At 37.2% G+C, this 21,468-nt stretch overlaps 2 protein-coding genes across 2 annotated transcripts in view; one reads left to right on the plus strand and one right to left on the minus strand.

Annotated features, from left to right (window-relative positions):
* The window catches only part of LOC103410089 (NAD-dependent malic enzyme 1, mitochondrial-like), a gene marked incomplete at both ends in the record, with an annotated part of 31,351 nt that overhangs the window by 5,726 nt on the left and 4,157 nt on the right, over positions 1-21,468 (plus strand). Inside the window, 12 exon segments of the mRNA NM_001328766.1 lie at positions 1,001-1,107; positions 1,511-1,622; positions 2,049-2,162; positions 2,599-2,664; positions 3,231-3,303; positions 3,405-3,491; positions 4,497-4,551; positions 4,650-4,721; positions 5,419-5,481; positions 5,606-5,720; positions 5,983-6,126; positions 9,096-9,106. Of these exon segments, the coding sequence (NP_001315695.1) occupies positions 1,001-1,107; positions 1,511-1,622; positions 2,049-2,162; positions 2,599-2,664; positions 3,231-3,303; positions 3,405-3,491; positions 4,497-4,551; positions 4,650-4,721; positions 5,419-5,481; positions 5,606-5,720; positions 5,983-6,057 (939 nt within the window).
* On the minus strand, positions 7,568-11,225 carry LOC103438946 (26S proteasome regulatory subunit 8 homolog A-like). Its single transcript, XM_008377489.4, has 9 exons — positions 10,851-11,225; positions 9,989-10,086; positions 9,633-9,857; positions 9,441-9,503; positions 9,170-9,333; positions 8,610-8,766; positions 8,415-8,513; positions 8,019-8,129; positions 7,568-7,925 (listed from the first exon to the last, which is right to left on the minus strand). The coding sequence occupies exons 1-9, from the start codon at positions 11,044-11,046 to the stop codon at positions 7,785-7,787; spliced, it is 1,254 nt and encodes a 417-aa protein (XP_008375711.1). The 5' UTR covers positions 11,047-11,225; the 3' UTR covers positions 7,568-7,784.

Below are 21,468 nucleotides of genomic sequence, written 5' to 3' on the forward strand. Positions count from 1 at the left end.
AGTATGGCTTATATATATGTAGATGCATAGAATCATGATGTGTATTTGTAGGCACATATGTGTGTGCATGTGTACTTTTTGTTCTTGTTACCGTTACTCCAACATCAATTGAGGGATCCCTCAAATAAGATTTTATGAATGCACCCTTGTAGGGCCCACTCCTCATTGTTTTTTTTTTTGAACAAACGATACTATCTAAACTAAGGGGGAGGGGGTGGGTTTAGCCCCACAATGGGCGAGCAATAATTTGGTTCAAATTCGCCATTGGTGAGAATCGAACCTAAGATCTCTCACTTACAAGTGAAGAGGAATACCACTAGACCGTAGTACTAAGTGGCCACTCCTCACTTTATTTTAAAGATTAAAACCGTTTAGTATTCCCTCAAAGATCCTTGCAAAGAAAGCACTTAAATCTGAAATCATTTTAACCTATCAATTAAATGGTTGTTTCTGTAGTCTTTCTTGAAATACCTTGCTCGTCTATTTCTTGACTACAATTGGATGTGTTAGTGGATACAGATTTGCCTAATTTTCTACAAGGATGATCTTTGAACGACGAACTTAAAAATAGACGGTTTGTATGTTGGAAATGAAATCCGAAGTGGGCCCCAGAAGTTGTCCCTCAAATAAGGTTATTTGATCCCTCAATAAAAGGGGACTCATATTTACAATTGTTGCGATAATGATTGATGGTAAATTAACTTGACAGTAACAGGAACTTCAGTAACAATTCTTCAACCTTCCTGATTTTAAAACCTGAATCTAGATACAAAGCAAGGAAATGATGCATGTGACGGAGGGTGTTGGTTTGATGTTCAATGTTGCATGATTTACTAATTGCTTAAGCTTTTCTAAGCAATTATATACACACACACACACCTGTTTTAAAATTATCTTATTTCTTACATATGGACCAGGCTTTCAAACTGGGATATATGGAAATATAACTTACTTGCCATTCTGGCTTATTTCATCTAATTTCATGTCAATATTCTTACAGGGAACAGCAGGAGTTGCATTAGCTGGACTTTTAGGAGCTGTAAGGGCACAAGGAAGGTCAATGATTGACTTCCCTAAACAAAAAATTGTTGTTGCTGGTGCTGGAAGGTTAGTACTTAAAATACTCGATTCTTTAAAGCATACACTTCTGAGCAATGAAAGACATGATAGAGCGTAATGAAAACCAGATAGAGCGTTACTTTATTTATTGACTTAATGGCTGATAAGATGTTAGTGGTCCTTTTGAATATGGTTGTGCCTCCAACAACTCTAAACATTATTGTTTGCCTGTCAGTTTATTATATTTGTACGTGGGATTTAGAGAGGGCCTATTGTCTTAGTGCTCTAGTTTCTGTTCTGTTGTATTTTAAATGGAGAGATATTCTATTGTGGAGTGAAGATCCTTGCGGTCTCTGATTTACATGTCAAACAGACATGCAACACTGCTAAACCATTTGCTGTATCACGTTGATTTATCAAAGGCTGTTTTGCTTATTCTGTGTTTCTGCAGTGCAGGAATAGGGGTTCTTAATGCTGCACGGAAGACAATGGCAAGGATGTTAGGAAACAATGAAGATGCATTTCATAGTGCAGGCAGACAATTCTGGGTGGTTGATGCCAAGGTGAGCAAGCAGTCACACAATGCTTTTATAAAACTCCACCCAATAGTGAGCCTCGATATAAGTGCCCTGTTTTTTCATTTCCATATTCCACCCCATCACGTCATTGAAGCAGTTTCTTCCCATGAGCAGAACTGTTGAAGTATCTGTTGAGCAAACCAAATTGGCTATTTTATCTATTGAGTTTCATTAGTATTAATATGTGATGCTGAAATGTAAGGTGCGAGGACTTCTGTTTGTAGCTTCTTTGTTTCATCAGATAACCTTATGGTGGCTGTAGGGTTCTTCCCCATACATGTGTTCTATATCCAGAATTCCGGATTGATGATTTAAAGTGGACGCAGTTAACATACTGTCTGTTCTAGTTGCTGCACCATTACCCAGACAAGATAATTAAGTTGAAAATAATGTTGGTTGTCATCTATGCAGGGTCTGATCACAGAGGAACGTGGAGATATTGATCCAGATGCCCGTCCATTTGCCAGGAAAGTCAAAGAAATTAATCGTCAAGGGTTAAGGGAAGGAGCAAGTCTTGTGGAAGTGGTTCGTATACTTTTCACACTTCAGACTATATAAATTCGATTTTGGTTGAGATTTTTCCATGTTTAGAGAATTAAAATATAGTACAGGAATCTGTTATGACCTATCTCTTTGAAAAAAGGATATTGTGATAACATGTTGCAAGAATTGCATTAGTGAATTTATAATTCCTTTTACAATTAATTATACAACAATACTGGTTTATCTAAGAGTTATTTATGTAGTGTGTGAGTGATTTGAGCTGAATCTGGTGATACATAAAGAATAATTAGCATTTATGATCCCTTAATAAATACGGGTTTATTGAACATTCTAAGTTCAATACTATATCCTTGATATGGGAAAGTAGTTATTTATTTGTTATATTGTCTAACTTAAATTGTAGCCACTGTCATTTTTTCACTACTTGTGACGACGTTTAGTAATCTTTGCTAATCAGGTCAATCAAGTCAACCCTGATGTGCTGCTTGGACTTTCTGCAGTCGGGGGATTGTTCTCAAAAGAGGTGGTTAGAATGCATTTATGTACGTGAAATGTTTTTAGTTAAAAACTTGGAGTATAGCCCTTTTGTATATTGAATAATTGTTTTGCACGTGAAATGTTTTTCTAGTTAGAATGCATTTTGGATATTGATTAATTGTTTTGCACGTCAGAAATGATGATGGATAAAAATTTAGCTCATAGATGTCCAGTAGCACTTCTGTCAAGAAAGAAATGCTTGATTTTTCTAAGTTAAGAAGGTTTAATATAACATAATTTATTGGTACAACGCAGAAATGAAGCTTTTGTTCAAGGGAATACTACGGATGTTGTTTTTGTCTCATGGTCATGTACAAATTTTGTTATTTCAACCTGTTCTATAAGATACGAATGCAAAATTCGTAGGGGTGATCTGAATGTGAATTACAAAAGTATTTATGAACTATCTCAGTTCTTTTGCTGCACCTTTATGGTCCAAGTTTGTACCATTTTTGTTAGCTTGTCTCTTATCCCTCTGTAGAATGTTTGGATTGTGCTACGCATAGCAGTTTTGTTCTTTCAAAGTTGATGTCAAGCAGATGTAAATTTTAGGTATTAGAGGCCCTTAGAAGTTCAACATCAACTAGACCAGCCATCTTTGCAATGTCAAATCCAACAACAAATGGTATGCCTTTTTTTCCTTTTGGGTTTGGGATTGGGGGAAAAAAGGGTATGGAATCTAGCTTGGTTTGTAGTGTTGAGCTACATTGTTTTGTTTTGGAACAGCTGAGTGTACTCCCGAAGAAGCATTCTCTATTGTGGGTGATAATATTGTTTTTGCAAGTGGAAGTCCATTCAAAGATGTGAATCTTGGTATGTATCGAGAAACTTTTTTTTCCCTCATACGTTTTTTTCTTTATGAGTAAGCATAATGCTGAACTCGTTATCAAGTGTATCTGTTAACTGTGGAACTGATGAGTACTACATCACTGATGTTTTCCTTATAAAGAATTAGGGGCACGAATGGTTGTCATGAGGCATAATTATCCTTGTACCTCATTCTTTTATTAGATCAAATATTGGGCCATTATGTTTTGCTCCCTTTCTTCTTGTTGTTTTCGTTCTTTATTTAAAGGGAACCTTCTTTCTTTTTTGTTTGCTTATGTACATTTTGAGATGATTACACTTGATAAAGTTGAGGATTAAAATACGTCTAAGGAAATGAAAACAGTATTTTACAAGCATGCATAACGAGTTCGTGGGAAAAAAGAACCTGGCATAAGGAAGATTTATAGGTAGTGGAAGGTTAAAGTCTTCAAGACATTGTGTGGCCAAGGACTGAGGCAGAGAGACAAGTTCATGACTGAACCAGTCTGAGAATGGAAAACTTTCCCTTGATGCTCATAATGAAAGATTGAATTCTTAATAAATGTAGGAGCCCTATATAAGAAAGTAACCCAGGCTAAACGTTGCAAAACTTGGACCAGAATGTGAGTAGACGATGCATCATCTTAGATAGGTGACTGGTCAGAGAATTACCGAAGTAAATCAACATAACTCTGTTTTCATGCAACATACACACCCGAGGCAACAGTTGCTTGATTCTGATCCTGTTTGTGGCTCTCTTTCATGTAAAGGGAAAGGGAGTATTTGACTACCAAATGAGAATGAAAAGAACTTCTTTTCAGCCCTAGAAAAGATTCCTCAGCTTTGTTTACAATTTTATAACAGCTACTCTGCTAGTAATATTTCAGATTTATGAATCATTTCTCTGCTTCTTATTTTGGATAAAAAATGCACTTCCAGAAATCTTTGAATCATTTCTCTGCATTCTTTTTTTTGCCCGGAAGCTCTTACCTGAAGTTCTACATTTCATAGGAAATGGCAATATTGGGCACTGCAACCAGGGAAACAACATGTACCTTTTTCCAGGGTTAGTTGTCCACTTTGCCTTTTATAAAGTCATCCAGGTCCAACTTAAAATTTCAGTTTTGATGTTACATGATTTAAAATTCTACTTTGTTCATGCAGTATTGGACTTGGTACTCTATTATCTGGCTCCAGAATCGTCTCCGATGGCATGCTACAGGCCGCAGCCGAGTGGTATTTCTCATCTACTTTAAGAATTAACTTTTACTGGATGAACATTTCAACACTCTAGCTTGGTTTGAAAAGAACACAAGCTATGAGTTTCTAATATTTTCCTTGAATAATCAGTTTATAAATTATAATCTACAAGATTCTTCTTGGCCCATAAGAAATTGCGGTAAACATTGTTGACTGATCAATTGAAGAGGGTCAGTTCCCTCTTCCCCCTGAAGTATAAACTCTCCCTTATTTTTTCTTTTTTGAAAACTGTAATTTGACATGTGGGAGAGATTGTTAAAGGATAACTCTCTGTGAGAGCACATAATGCCAAGAATAACGTAGTAAATGTATGCAAGTGGAGAGATGTTGAGAAAATATTCCAGGGAAGAATTTTGTTAGAATTATTACCCTCATTTGTGATTGAGACTTATTATTTAGTCCATTGAGGATCATGTTTGAACCTTTAATGTGGAAAACAAAGTGGAAAAATCTGCTTGTTTGTTGTAGACTTTGGTGATGGTACATATTTCTATTCCCGTTACATGATTATTCGCACTGATTTCTTCTTGAAGATATATATATATATATATATATGTATGTATGTATGTATGTATACATATTATATATGCGTATAAAAAATTCAACTTTCTAGAATATTTTCCAGTTATGCTTTAGGTTGTTCTGAGTTCTAACAGTTGATTGAAAACAACAGCCTAGCAGCATATATGTCAGATGAGGATGTTCTTAAAGGGATTATCTACCCTTCTATATCTAGGTATAGCATCAGTGACCTCATTGCTTCTTTTTGTGTCATTTCCGCTATTTTTATCTTTAATTCATGTTAAAGGATTTATACTCAAGGTTTTATGCATGTCCATACACTGGATTCATATTTGCAGCATACGAGATATCACAAAGGAGGTGGCTGCAGCTGTGATAAAGGAAGCCATAGAGGAGGATCTAGCTGAAGGGTACCGCGAAATGGATGCTCGAGAGCTGCGGAAACTTAGTCAGGTATACCTGCTTTACACTTTTGCTATTTCCGATGACTAAGATAATTGAGTGTCTTATAAATCTCTTCGAACTACTAGCCAACTTTGCTGTTGAATCTAAATTTATGACGTCATATGAATATTGACGAAGGCTGTCGTTTCATATCCATGCCGGGTTTAATCAGTTTCCAGCCTTCATGGACAAGATAGCATGAATTTCTTGACTCTCAAAACATTATCGATAGTGAAATTGTAGCGCTCATTGATATGGTTATGGATTGCAGGAAGAAATCAAAGAATATGTGCTGAACAACATGTGGAGTCCAGAATACCCGACACTGGTTTACAGAAACGAATGATCATCACCCACAGACGAGGAACAACTGATACAGGTGTTGTATGTATCGACTCATTTGGTCAAATAAAGTGAGATACATTAGAGGGTACGGGTTGATTGAGACTTGATGAAGCTTATAAGGGATACTGCTAAAAATAAGCCTTACCCGAGTTCGAATCTCCCTCTGCATAAGTCAAGGTATATTAAAGTAGAATATCGCTTATACAAAAGAACCCATTCGTGGGCCCACAATTTTTTGTTTGAATCAAATATGATATTTTAGAGGATGGGCAGAGGTGTTGAGTGTTGAGATGTAAAGTTATAGACCCTAAAAACTAAGTGTTGAGAATGATGATGCTTGTAGCATTAATATTGCAGCACTTCAATAGAGAATCCATTTGCGTAATTCAATATTACTGGTCGCAAACAAGGTTTAGGGACTACTATCTAATATTTTTGCTTTCCACCGCTTGAAAAGTTTGCTGATTCGAACGTCTGCAATGCGCCATCAGCCTTTGGGGGCACTCTTACCTGCATTGGTGGTTTCAAACAAACATGTGATAGGTGCCATCATCTGGGAACGTTGTATCGATCTCTTGACGTTGTACAGCATACGCTCATCATCTGCAGCTCGGGGACAAACTACGTTTTATATCCAGTTATACACAATTAGATGCCAATTCTAGAAAGTTGGGGTCCCACACCACACGCCTCCTCACGTGTTTGGCAACGTGGACAACATCAATTGGATGATGTGAAACACATGTGGCCATTGAGCTTCACACGTGAGCTAATCTGCTCTGATACTATGGAGGAGGTTAAGGTTCCACCATAAAACAATTGGCAATATAAGGAGTAACCTAACCTGTTATAAGCCAGTGCAAGATTTCTCTTTTTACCAATGTAAAACTTGTTTTCCATTCTCACGCCAATGTTCATGTTTCCACAAAAAATAAGTCTCTCAATGTTCTTGTACTCCATTCCCAACATACCAAAATGGCAATTGGTAAGGTGTACAATTAGCTAGAGCAGATGCTTTCGCCTCCAACCACTCTAGCTCTAAGTTTTCGTTCTTTTTTTTCTTTTTGAACAAACAAATTATCTACACTAAGGAGTGGAGACTAGGCTAAACCACACAACGAGCTAACAATAATATTGTTCAAATACGTGGCAAAAATCAAACATAAAATCTCTCACTTTCAAGTGAAGCATCTAGTTCAAAGTTTTGGGTCCTCATTCTGTAGTCTGGAATTAGACCAACATCAAAATAGAATATTGCTTTTGGTGACACAGAGAGAGAACCCGAGCAAGGATTATGTTTGTGTTACAGAATTAGGGTTTGCCATTTAATTTATGGAGTCATTCCTCCTTCATTAACAATGGGGCATCAGTTTATCATAAGAGTCAACCGTTGAGTTGTTCAACGCATATGGCCTTTAAATGATGATGATCAGAGAATAAATGGTTCTAATTACCACGTAATATCAAAAACAGAAAATTGCCAGTCTAATTTGATGCATTGACGCTAGAAGGAAACATAAAAATAATTTGGAATTGAAAAATATATGTAACTTTAACATAGAGGCACACACTTGACAGTTTGCAAGTAAAAACAACATGGTTTAAACCCTCCACCCGGTAAGTAAAATGCAAGCAAGTAGAAGACAGGCAAGATGCCCATGCCTGCAAATATCCTCAGACATCGTCTTTCGTGCTTGCATTGCTCCAAGAACACCATGATAACGTAATTTACTTCCACAACTTGCGCAACGACATGTTCTTCTCGTTCTCCTTCTTCATTACCTTGGCCACCGCCATCTCAAAATCTTCTTGAGTTACATGAACCCTTCTCTCTCTCAAAGCAAACATGCCAGCTTCTGTGCAAACGGCCTGCAAGATGGAAAAGTAAAACGACAATAAATATTTGTTACAGCACACAAAACCTCACGTACCGATAAACTCGAGGAAAACAAACAAGGGTACCTTCAGTTCTGCACCAGATGCACCATTCATCTTCTCTGCAATCTTCTTCAGGTCAATTCCACGCATCAAATTCATTCTTCTTGAATGAATTTTCAAGATATCCCAACGAGACTGCAATTTGTTAAATGGACTAGTAAGTATTGTATTCGAGTGATGTTTGATAAACTAGGCAATGACAACCATCAAAAGTACAATAAGACTAGAAGGTTTGAACATGCGAATATTGGAAAAATTTACGCCGACTTTTGTGGCATTTTCTTTTATTCTCCTACTTATTCATATCTATTCTGATTGGATAGCAACTGCACTCTACTGTGCATTTGCTGCTGATCAACCTCCATTAAGTAAAGCAACCTACTGCAAGAGGTCAGTTCTATTATAGTGACAAGCATGTACCTCTTCACTAGGATTTGGAAACTCAATTTTCCTGTCAATTCGTCCTGGCCTAAGTAGAGCTTGATCCAGAATATCAATACGATTTGTGGCCATTAAAACCTGTCAAAAATGTAATTGAAAGACGGTGGTCAGATGAAAATGTTCAGAAACATTATACTGCATTTCTAACCAGTGAATCCACATTTGGTTCAGTACCTTGATCTTGTTTGACGCTTCAAATCCATCAAGCTGGTTGAGAAGCTCAAGCATAGTCCGTTGCACCTCACTATCACCATTGCCACTACCAGATTCCATACGAGCAGATCCGATACTGTCAATTTCATCCATAAAAATGATAGATGGCGCATGTTCCCTGAGATAAAAAACCAAATTGAAATAAAGTAAGCAAACAAATGAAAGCAAATCAGATCAACAACAGTAAGTGAGTGCATCCCATAATCCTTTTTCAATTAATTCAAACTGGCAGGCTTGACAAGATCATTGAACGATTACAGATTCCTCCACAACCTAGATCTTGCAGCAAATAATGTCAAACATATACTTGAAAGTTCAGGGACACCCCTAGACCGGAGGAACATATACACCCCAGATGATCCCATAATACTAATACCGATTCCCAACATTACAGTTATGAATAAATAGCTTGTTCCAGCTTAGGATTTCCCTCCACGTCATAGAGTAACAAAATCTTACATCAAGGCAACAAAAGTAATAGAAATCTATAACAAATCTTGATGAGAAAGATCAAAACCAACCTGGCCATGACAAAAAGTTCTCTGACCATTCTAGATCCTTCCCCAATGTATTTCTGGACCAACTCCGAACCAGAAACCCTGATGAATGTACAGTCAGTATGATGGGCTACAGCCCTGGCCAAAAGTGTTTTCCCAGTGCCAGGTGGTCCATAAAGCAGCACACCCTGTTATATAGAAGTGTTACTTTCAGGGCATAAATGTAAGTTGTAACAGTTAGCGCCTATCTAGTAAGCAAATAATGAAACGTAATAGCTTGGCAACATAGTATTACCTTTGGCTGAGCTATACCAAGACTCTCAAACAGTTCAGGATGCTTAATTGGAAGTTCAATGACCTGGAAATGGAAGATGTTTAAACATCATTTACAACACATGTAGAAGAAAGTGGAGATGTATTATCAAAGAAACCACACCAAAACACACAAAATCAGAAGAAAAAGAAGTAGGAATGTGCCATAGCAAACCTCCTTTATTTCCTTGATTTGCTGATCCAGGCCACCGATCATATCATAAGTAGAATCGGGAACTTTTTCAACTTTCATAAGGTTGACCAAAGGATCAACTTTGCTTGGCAAGACCAAGTGTAGCACATAGCTGTCATTGCGGAGAGCAACTCTTGTTGATGGCGTGATCTTTGTGATATCAATGTTTTTATCAATATCAACGACATATTTCCCTTCTGGATGAACCTGGAAAACGAAAAGAAACAAAGTATGTAAAAGAGGTATCAAACAATTTGGTTATCATAACTAAAGAATAGTCTCGTAATTAAGTCAAGTTGAATAATTTTCAACTTGGTCTTAAAGAATTTCCTACTTACCTTAACCAAAACCTTGTTCTTTCCCATTACTTTGACAACTTCACCAACATATGATCCCGGCTCCTGAAGCAGCTGTAGTTCTTCCCTCAGCATTCTCACTGTTCAAGTTGCAATTTTGAATAAGTTTAATTTATCATTTGAAAAACTCCAATTGACTTGTTAGTTGCTACCATATGTTTAAAGGATGAAGAAAATCCAGCAGAAGAAGAAAAGGCAACAAGAACTCCAAAGTAAGCAAAAACACCAATTCACAGGCATCGTGTGTACTTGCTCAAATACATCAAATAGACACTTTTTTTTAGAAAAAATACGAAAGCCTCTGACTAATACTTTGACTACAACCTGATTTCATCGCCGAAATCACTTACTTTCATCTTATCCCCTCTGTTATTAAAGTAAATTATCTTTCTACTCCAGTTAACTGGTTTATATCTCGGTTATAATTACACTAAGACAACAAACAAGCATACGACTCAGTAAATATAATCCAAGTAAACGTGTCTTCACCCCTCAACGAAACACCCAGAGAGTGAGCAAGCACACTTCCTATATCAACGAAAGCTAGTACCAAGTTCCAGTTTTCAATCTTAGGTATTTCCAGACAAAGAATCCAACAACCTAGAATAGAAAAGAACAAAACTTTCCCAGTATTATCTCGAATTTCCTACCGGATTCATCAAATCCTCGTCCTCCTCAACATTTAAATTCCTAGATATAAGCAAACCAAACCAAAGAAATCAAATCTTGACCTTATTTCCCCAAACACAAACCGGAAGGCACGACCTAAAATCCACGACAGACTAAACAAACTGAAAATTTGAAGAATCAGAAATTAGGGTTTTGAATTAGGGGAAAATCGAACCTCGGGAATTGAGCTCGTTGCGCTGAGCTTCGAGACGATTGAGGTTGTGGGTCTTCTGGCGGACCTGAAGCTGATGCTCGTGGATGTGCTGGAGGTAGTATTGCCGCAGTCCCTCGCCTTGCTTGGAGGCCTTGGCGGAGCATGTCTCCTCCGGCGCGGCGTCCGGGTGCTTGATCTCCACTCCGGCGGCGGCCATTGCGATTGTTCGTGTGCGATTGGTGCAGTGGTTGGGTGTTGGTGACGCGGACTGAATCTGAGAAGTCGGGAGAAGAATAAAAGGTTGTCTTCGTGTTGTACAAGAATGCTGAATTCCTTTGTATTTTGGTTTTCTGTTTTTCTTGTTCTTGATGCAATGCTGGTTCTTTTATTGGGCTTGAATTTGTTGGGCTTTCGGTTGGGTGAAGAGGTGCAAATTATTTGGGGCCCCATTCCGTTAATTTGAGATTTTACTAGGACATTTAGGTAAAATGGGCTATGATTTACCGGTTTGTGGTTTGAGTTAGTGAATTAAGTCTCGCAATAGGTGATTATATCACATCCTAAATTACTTCTTTCAAATTTTATTTATTTTTTATTTTTCAAGGGATAGTGGTGTGTTGAAAATATTAAAAAATTAAAGGGGTGTGGGAGAAGTAATTTGGGGTATGTGAATATAATCTCTCTTAATAATAATGTGGTTCAAATTCGCATTTGGCTAGGAATCGAATCTAATACTCTCACTTATAAGTGAAGAGAAATATCACTAGACAAATCAATGTCTTTTGGTATCAATATTTTCTTGATCATGTATCAATTTAAAGAGATTTATGATGTTATTGGTGGAATCTGGTTTTGGGGATTTTAAATTGCAAATGATATTAAAAGTTTAGGGGATCTAAAACAAAATGATAGTCTCGAGGGCCTTTTGTAAAACCCCGTTGCCATTGGGAAAGCATTCTATCTACTAAGGGTTCCTTTGAGAATGTTTGTGTTCTATCTCCTTTATCTCCTTGGTTTCTTTGTTCAATCTCTTTAGGGTGCGTTTGTTTGCCATCATTAGATTTTATTGGACTGGACAACTTAAGTAGGATTATTATGTTGTGTGTGGTGCGAGCAAGGATTGCTACTAATGAGATTAAGTCAAGATCGTCCTCCTTTGAGAATGTTTGTGTTCTATCTCCTTTATCTCCTTGGGTTTCTTTGTTCAATCTCTTTAGGGTGCGTTTGTTTGCCATCATTAGATTTTATTGGACTGGACAACTTAAGTAGGATTATTATGTTGTGTGTGGTGCGAGCAAGGATTGCTACTAATGAGATTAAGTCAAGATCGTCCCGACAACACCTCGCTAAATGTCAATACCTAAGATTACCATCCTCCTTCCTTGGCAATTCTTTCAATAAACTCTTCCTCCCGAAACAACGTTCTGTCTCTCCTTCTCCCTTTTGTCCTTCTTGTCTAGGTTTGGTTTTATTTTTTAAGTTGTCGATTGATTTCTAGGTTGGGTTTTTCAAGTCGTTCTTGCAAGAAGAGAAGAGCATGACTGTTCATACAAATTGAAGAAATTGAATTCGTAGTAATGAAAGAAATCCAACTTTTTTTTGGGGGGGGGGGTTTAAAATTCTGAAAAAGAAAGGATTTCTCATTACAATTTTTATTGATAAAGTGCATTTTAGTTTTTAGACAAGAAAGTAGAAGTTTTCACAATTAAATATATATATAGGGGTGTGCTATCCACACATCCTTTTTTACTTCTCTCACACCCTTTGTTCATTTCTATCATTTGATCTTCTTTAATTCATTCGATTCGACGGCCGAAAATTAAAAGTGTGTGAGAGAAGTAAAAAGGGGTGTGTGGATATCACATCCCATATATATATTAGTCATAGCTAGTCCAGCACTACACCAAATGTTTCACAACTGTAGTACAACATAGTCTATGCCAAATCAATCCAATTTAGTCATTGAAGCTAGTTTAGACCGAAGTAATCTGGTGCACAAATGCACTCTTAGAGTTTCTTTAAGAATGCCACAACATGAGTTGGCACACTGCACTGCATTTACATAGAGTCGCCGAACTCGTGCTCAAGTGCAACTATGTGTTCAGAAAGCTACACGAAACAAAGATTTTCGAGATGCAGTTGTGGATATAGAGAAGAAGTGCTCAAACAAGCTTTTCCTTCATGGTAAGGATACAGACGAAATCACGGACTACCTCAAAGTCTGCCAAAAGTTTGGACCGAAGACTTTTGCAGCAAATGCACGCACGGATCGCTCGTGGTGAAGATTAAAATTTTCAAATACTAAACTTGAAGACTTGTTTTCCAAAACTTCCAGAGATTTGGTTTTCAAATCAAGGGGGTGTATTCAAGTCGGAATTTGAGAGATTTTAATGGATTTATAAATTCATGGATTTTTACGGAGTTTTAATTGATTTGTAGAGATTCTATATAAAATTTTGATTCAATTCCCTCGAAATCTCATGGGAAGAAGTGAGATTTGTGGATGCTTAAAATACACTACAAAATCTATTTAATTCCCTCTAATTCCTCAACTTTTCCAAATTCTCTAAATTATAATTCTAATTGAATACACCTAAAATGTTATAAACTTCTTTAAAATTCTAATTGAATACACTTGGATTTCTAAGGATTTTAATAAACTATCTTAGAATCCTGATTGAATACACATTGAATATCAGAGAATCACTTAAAATTCTGATTGAATACCCCTAAATTCATTAAAAGAATTAAAATCCCTCAAAATCTCAATTGAATACACCCTAATTCCTCGACTTTTCCAAATTCTCTAAATTATAATTCTAATTGAATACACCTAAAATGTTATAAACTTCTTTAAAATTCTAATTGAATACACTTGGATTTCTAAGGATTTTAATAAACTATCTTAAAATCCTGATTGAATACACATTGAATATCAGAGAATCACTTAAAATTCTGATTGAATACCCCTAAATTCATTAAAAGAATTAAAATCCCTCAAAATCTCAATTGAATACACCCCCCAAGTTTTGATTTTCAAAACTTGATACTTAAAACCCATAGATTTGTCGAAACTAACTCTTCTTTGTTTTTCACTTGTCGAGCTACTCAAAACGTCCAAACATTAACTCTAGAGATATGGCATCATCAAATAATCTTCTAACCCTAGATTTGCAAATTCTCCAATTACTTTTCTTTCATTGAACGTCGTTTCCTCCTTTTAATTTTATTGCATCTAAAATAACTCAATTTCTTGGCTACATCATTAGTCAAAATTTGAGGAGTTGAAGAACGATGTTATAAAAGGTATTTTGGTAAATGTCTTTGCACACACCCCTTTTGACTTCTCCCACACCCTTTGTTAATTTTTGTCATTTGATCTTCTTTAATTCATTCGATCCGACAGCCGAAAATTAAAAGTGTGTGAGAGAAGTAAAAAGGGGTGTGTGGATATCACATCCCATATATTTATTAGTCCTAGCTAGTCCAGCACTACACCAAATGTTTCACAACTGTAGTACAACATAGTCTATGCCAAATCAATCCAATTTAGTCTTTGAAGTTAGTTTAGACCGAAGTAGTTTGGTGCACAAATGCACTCTTAGAGTTTTTCTAAGAATGCCACAACATGAGTTGGCACACTGCACTGCATTTACATAGAGCTGCCGAACTCGTGCTCAAGTGCAACTATGTGTTCAGAAAGCTACACGAAACAAAGATTTTCGAGATGCAGTTGTGGATATAGAGAAGAAGTGCTCAAACAAGCTTTTCCTTCATGGTAAGGATACGGACGAAATCACGGACTACCTCAAAGTCTGCCAAAAGTTTGGACTGAAGATTTTTGCAGCAAATGCACCCACGGATCGCTAGTGGTGAAGATTAAAATTTTCAAATACTAAACTTGAAGACTTGTTTTCCAAAACTTCCAGAGATTTGGTTTTCAAATCAAGGGGGTGTATTCAATTCGGAATTTGAGAGATTTTAATGGATTTATAAATTCATGGATTTTTACGGAGTTTTAATTGATTTGTAGAGATTCTATGTAAAATTTTGATTCAATTCCCTCAAAATCTCATGGGAAGAGGTGAGATTTGTGGATGCTTAAAATACACTACAAACTCTCTTTAATTCACTCTAATTCCTCAACTTTTCCAAATTCTCTAAATTATAATTCTAATTGAATACACCTAAAATGTTATAAACTTCTTTAAAATTCTAATTGAATACACTTGGATTTCTAAGGATTTTAATAAACTATCTTAAAATCCTGATTGAATACACATTGAATGTCAGATAATCACTTAAAATTCTGATTGAATACCCTTAAATTCATTAAAAGAATTAAAATCCCTCAAAATCTCAATTGAATACACCCCCAAGTTTTGATTTTCAAAACTTGATACTTAAAACCCATAGATTTGTCGAAACTAACTCTTCTTTGTTTTTCACTTGTTGAGCTACTCAAAACGTCCAAACATTAACTCTAGAGATATGATCTGGTCAAAATGCATGCGTTATTGTGAATAATCGTTGGAAACTTCGTATAACCCATGAAGCAAAATACTACTAAGCTGTAGCAGTTATGCCGTTATGGATTAAAAAGTTAGGCCACAGACAATGAAAACGGATGGATATATTTGTGCCGTGTATCCACGAAAGTTTGGCGAAGAATTAGCAATATCCGTGTTGTTGGTTTAATATCCCCAAAATTTTGGAAATATTAATTGAATATCAGTTTAATCAGCGGAATTTCAAATTATTTTGATGGATTTCGGAGAATATTGCAGAATACATTGAAGAAGAGTGGTGATTTTACTGTAAAACATAGGCTCTACAGAGAGAGAGAGGCTGACGTGGGATTTGATTAGTATAATCCTTTCTGGCTTCTTGGCTGAGTTTTTTTTTTATTTCCTACTCACTGTTTATTTCGTCTTTCTTGTTGTAGCTGCTTGGTTTTTCCTTTTTTTTTTTTTCTTTTAGACCATCTCCAACCCTTGAACTAAAAGTCAAATTTTTTAGCCCGAAAAATTTGGCTTTTAGCCCAGAAACATCTTTTCTGCTCCAATTCTTCTGTCCTAAAATTTTAGCCCGGAATTATTAAAGAATGAACTTAGGCTAATTTTTTTCTTAAATCAATTTTTTTTTAAAAATATGTAGATTATTGTAAATTAATTTTATGAACAATTTAATCTAAAAAAATTTAAATTCCGATAAACATTTGGCATTTAACCCGGGGGGAAAGCTGGGGGGTATTTGGCCCAGAAATAACATTTGGCATTTAGCCTAAAATTTTAACATGGGTTGGAGAGTGTTTGGGAGAGTAATTTAGGGGGTAATTTGGCTTTTAACCCAAGTTTGGAGATGGTCTTATGGAATCATTCAGCCGGTTCAAATTTAATTCGTACTAACAACTCTACGATCGATGGTTCAAATTGTGGCATCTTCTGGAGAGATTTTTCGGTGTACCAGTCACACGAGATGGTACACCATGTGTCTCTATAGAAATGATGGCTTATGTGTGTTAAAAGGTTAATAACTTAAAAATTAAAATTTTCCACCACTTGCATAAAAACAAGTGGTGTACCATCCGTGTTCCCATCACAACTAAAAATTTCTTCATCTTTTGAAGTTGAAGATGGAGCCAAAATACTATACTTAATTTGCAAGGACAACAGCATGCATCTGTTTCCATCCATTTTACACAAAGCTCCCAATGTACGTCTATCTTCTTGGTTCTTACTGCAAACAATATTCACTCAAGTCTCCAGCCCCCATAAAGCCAACACCAATTGCATAATTGCATGCCTCTTCCTTTCTTTATGTGAAATGCATGCATGCAAACATACATCGATAAGTGTCGAGATAAATATAAACGCAAATGATACTAGTTTAAATATTGTGGGCTCATGCATTTTGTTTGGAATTGCCAATTTTGGCAGTAACAACCCTGCAATACTTAAATTGGCAATACGAATTCTAGCGCAAACAACATCTTCCTTGGCATGGGATGTGAGACTGGAGTACTTTTAGCTTATCCATGTATACTAAGACTCGAAACCGTCTTGCATATGAAAAGCTTGAAGATATAGTTTATAGCTACTATAATACAAAAATAAAGTTTTATTCCATTAAGTGATGTATGCTCATTGTTATAAGAATTCGACATAAGAACAGAGTGTTATCTGTCAACTACATGACACTCTTAAAATGCACGAGTCTATGATATAGAGACTACATGCTGCCTTCTCCCTGCCCCTCCCCCTCCTCCTTTATTGCTACTATAATATGAGGCTAAAATTACGTACGAGACATGGAGGCCGAACGAGATAAGGTTGCAGATACCAATTATTTAGACCTCCTTCATGTTGGAGATCAAGCCGATCGAGTGGTCCACGTTACTTGACCAATGGATTTAACCAGTACAGTTAGATACTGAAATACTGAAGCTCATGCTCAGTGTAAGATGTGATATCTATCTTGCGATGTAGGAGTTACAAAGTCCATTACTCAAAGTGAAGATTCATATGAAAGGGCAATGGCAATGGAAGATGTGATTTCTATTAGTTTGTTTTAAAGTTTGTAGAGATTCACGTGGCTACATTATGTTGTGACTTAATGATATGTGTACGGTGAAATATAAAGTAAATAAGACATAATATTTATAAGGTTGGCAAGTGTGCCTGTGTCTTCGACTCAGCAATAGTTGTTGCAGATAATAATTATTTACACGAATTTTTCTATTTTGCGTTGTGTTATTCAATAATACAAATACCTCTTTATGCAAAGGTTCTGATCGACATCTCTTTAAATGTATGAAGGAAACTTGACATACCAAAATAGAAAAAACCAAACTTATACTATTTAAGCCAACAATCTTAGCCTTCAATCTTGACTTCCATTCTTCTGTCTTTAGTCAAATTATGTAAGCATTTACATTATTACAACAGATTATAGATATTATATCTTTTTTTTTCATCATTTTATTTATCGATAATTCTACCGATATTGATATATCTCTGCAGGGTACCGATTTATCTACCAGAATCAAATTCCATGGTAGTAATATTGGCAGAGTATAGTGTTCCAAAATGAAGATGAATTCAAAATTTGAAAATTTGGAAGGATTGCTTTTGAGCGAAGACCACTCATCAGTGGGTCCCGCCATTTGCCACAACGGTGCCCATCCGGTTCGACTTCGAACCCATCAGTGGGTCCCGCCATTTCCCGCCATTTCAATGTGTATTTGATACATTCTAACAATTACAAGATGAAACTTATATATAGGGAAAAAAAGAGGACATAAGCCTAACTTGCCTAACTTGCCTAACTTACCTAACACTTGCCTAACTTGCCTAACTTACACAAAGAAAGTTGACTAGCCTAACTTCACTAGTCATCCAATACCATTGTTCCAACATGTTTATTTCATGCATTTTAACACTCCCCCTCAAGTTGGAGTGTGGATGTCAATGACACCCAACTTGCTAAGCAAGACCTCAAATTGCATCGAGCTTAGTGGTTTGGTGAACAAATCCGCAGGTTGATTCGAGGTTCGTATGTAAGCTGTTTGCACCATTCCCATCTGAATCCTCTCACATATTAAGTGACAGTCGATCTCTATATGCTTCGTTCGTTCATGAAACACTGGGTTCGAAGCAATGTGCATGGCAGCTTGATTATCACAAAACAATGTGACTGGTTGTGCATGATTCACTCGTAAGTCCTTCAAAAGGTTTCTTAGCCATATAACTTCACAACTGGTGATAGCCATAGAACGATATTCTGCCTCTGCACTAGAACGAGATACTGTGCTTTGCTTCTTCGTTTTCCAAGATATCGGTGCTTGCCCAAGGAAGATACAATAACCGGTTATTGACCTTCTAGTGTCTTTACACCGAGCCCAATCAGCATCACAAAAAGCTTGTAACTGTAGTGAACCTGTAGAAGGCAAAAGAATTCCCTGGCCAGGAGATTGTTTGATGTATCTTAGAACCTTATGGATTGCATCAAGGTGTGGTTGTCGCGGCTTGTCCATGAATTGGCTTAACATATTAACCACGTAAGTCAGGTCAGGCCTCGTGATGGTTAAGTAAATTAGCCTCCCTACGAGTCTCCTATATGAAGAAGGATCATGTAGGAGCGTCCCTTCAGTTTGTGTAAGGGACAAGTTTGGTTCCATCGGCAACCGTGAGGGCTTCGCACCAAGGAACCCAACATCTTCTAGTATCTCCAACGCATATTTGCGTTGGCACAAGGCAATCCCTTGTTTAGATCTTGCAACTTCTATCCCCAAAAAATATTTGATTTTTCCCAAATCCTTTAGCTTAAAATGTTGGGAAAGGAAGAGTTTAGTCTCTTCAATTTCTCTCAAATTGTTACCTGCAAGTATCACGTCATCAACATACACAAGTAATGCCATGAAACTGCTTTGATAGTTTCGGACGAACAATGAGTAATCTGACCATGATTGATGAAAACCAGCAGTCTTGAGAGCCTAGATAGCTTGATAAACCACTGTCTTGAGGCCTGTTTTAAACCATAAATGGATTTGTGTAATTTGCATACTCGTGTCTCCCCCTTTCGTCCGAACCCAGGAGGTAGGGACATATAAACCTCCTTGTATAAGTCACCATGCAAAAATGCGTTGTTTACATCAAGTTGGTGAAGATGCCAACCACAGATGGAGGCAATACTGAGGAGGACACGGACGGTGGTGAGCTTGGCAACTGGAGCAAATGTTTCCTGATAATCAAGCCCTTCAATTTGACTATAGCCTTTAGCAACGAGACGGGCTTTGTAGCGTTCAACACTACCGTTAGGTTTAAGCTTCACCTTATAGATCCATTTGCAGCCTATGGGATGTTTGTGAGGTGGTAAGGGCACAAGAGTCCAAGTGCGATTGTCATGGAGGTCAGCAATCTCTTTTTTCATGGCGTCACGCCATTTTGGATCCTGAACAGCCTGCGAAAAACTGGTGGGTTCTTTGATAATGGTGAGGGTGGTGAGAAAGGTTTTGTGAGTGGTGGATACATGGTCATAGGATAAATAACGAGATAGGGAGTGAGATGTACCTGATGACTGAACCATGCTTGTGGAAGATGTGGGTGCAACACGGGATGGGAGGGCCACCTCAACATGAAAGTCCTGCAAAAATGTGGAAGTTTTGGTTGGTCGAGTGCTACGACGGAGTGGAGGGGGTGGATCTGGTGATGGAGTGGTTGGAGGTGGGGAAAAGTGTATGGTAGGTGAAGGTGTTGATAAGGTATCTGGTGGTGGAGTGTAGAGGGTAAAAGAGATGAGAGTGGTGTGATGTCGGCAAGTGTGAGAGATGTGGTGTTTATGTCTGCTGGTGCAAGGCTTGAAGGCGACTCAATGGGAGAGGTCGAGTCAAACGGGATAGGTGTAGTGTTTGATGGAGACGGGGCAACGGAAGTGTTACAATTTTGGAATGGAAAATGATCTTCAAAAAATACGACATCCCTAGAAACAAAAGTCTTATTGTGTTTTATATCAAACAATTTATAACCCTTTTGACCATAAGGATACCCAAGAAAAATGCATTGGATTGCACAAGGGTCGAATTTAGAGGGCCTTTGGGCATGTGTAGAAGCAAAACACAAGCTACCGAAAACCTTCAAATGAGAATAGTTAGGTGTTTTGTGAAACAGTTTTTCGTAGGGTGTTTTACCTTTGAGAAGTGGAGTGGGTGTTCTATTGATGAGGTAGGCTGAGGTTAGGATTGCATCTCCCCAAAAACGTTTTGGCAGACAAGCTTGAAAGAGCAAAGCCCAAGCAACATTGAGCAAGTGCCGGTGTTTACGTTCGGCAACACCATTTTGTTGTGGTGTGTTGACGCAACTAGATTGATGTATGATGCCTTTGAGAGCATAAAATTGCTCAAGTTTAAACTCAGGGCCATTGTCACTTCGTATGATTTGAACTTTGGTATTGAATTGAGTCTCAATCATTTGAATGAATTTTACTAAAATGTCTTTTGTGTCAGATTTATGTTTCATCAAATGAACCCAAGTGCTTCTAGTGTAGTCATCTACGATGGTAAGGAAATACTTGATACCTGAAATAGAAGCAACTTGATAGCCACCCCAAATATCAATATGCAATAATTCAAAACATGATTTGGTAGAAATAGAGCTCAAAGAAAAGAGTGATCGTGTTTGTTTGGCCAATGGGCAAATTGAACATTTTTCCAAATCACAAGCTTTATTGTTAAAGAAAGGTAGTAACGAAGTGGCTTTATGAGATGGGTGTCCTAGGCGTTGGTGCCAAAGCTTTGGTGCGATAGTTTGAATATTGTTGCATGTTCCTTTCCTTGATGAGTCGAGGTAGTAGAGTCCCTCCCTTTCAGTTCCCATCCCAATCATCTTTCCTGAGCGAAGGTCCTGAATGACACAAAATTGGGTGAAGAAAATTGTGACATATAAGGAATCATAGGCTAGTTTACTGATGGATATTAAATTTAATTTAAAGAACGGCACACATAGGACATTGTCAAGGATAAGATTATGAGAGAAAACAACTTGTCCAATGTGAGTGACTCTGGCAACGGAACCATTTGGCAGTTCAACTGTATGATTTTCAACAGCTCGTGAGTGTGTAAAGAGACTAGGGCTGTAAACTA

This window comes from Malus domestica, chromosome 07 (assembly GCF_042453785.1).
Source record: "Malus domestica chromosome 07, GDT2T_hap1".
Taxonomy (NCBI): Eukaryota; Viridiplantae; Streptophyta; class Magnoliopsida; order Rosales; family Rosaceae; genus Malus; species Malus domestica.

Coding starts and splice junctions, on each gene's coding strand:
- LOC103438946 (XM_008377489.4), bottom strand. CDS start 11,046: ATGGCCGCCGCCGGAGTGGAGATCAAGCACCCGGACGCCGCGCCGGAG. Junction 10,087..10,850: donor CAACGAGCTCAATTCCCGAG/GTTCGATTTTCC, acceptor CAACTTGAACAG/TGAGAATGCTGAGGGAAGAA. Junction 9,334..9,440: donor TTGGTATAGCTCAGCCAAAG/GTAATACTATGT, acceptor TCTATATAACAG/GGTGTGCTGCTTTATGGACC.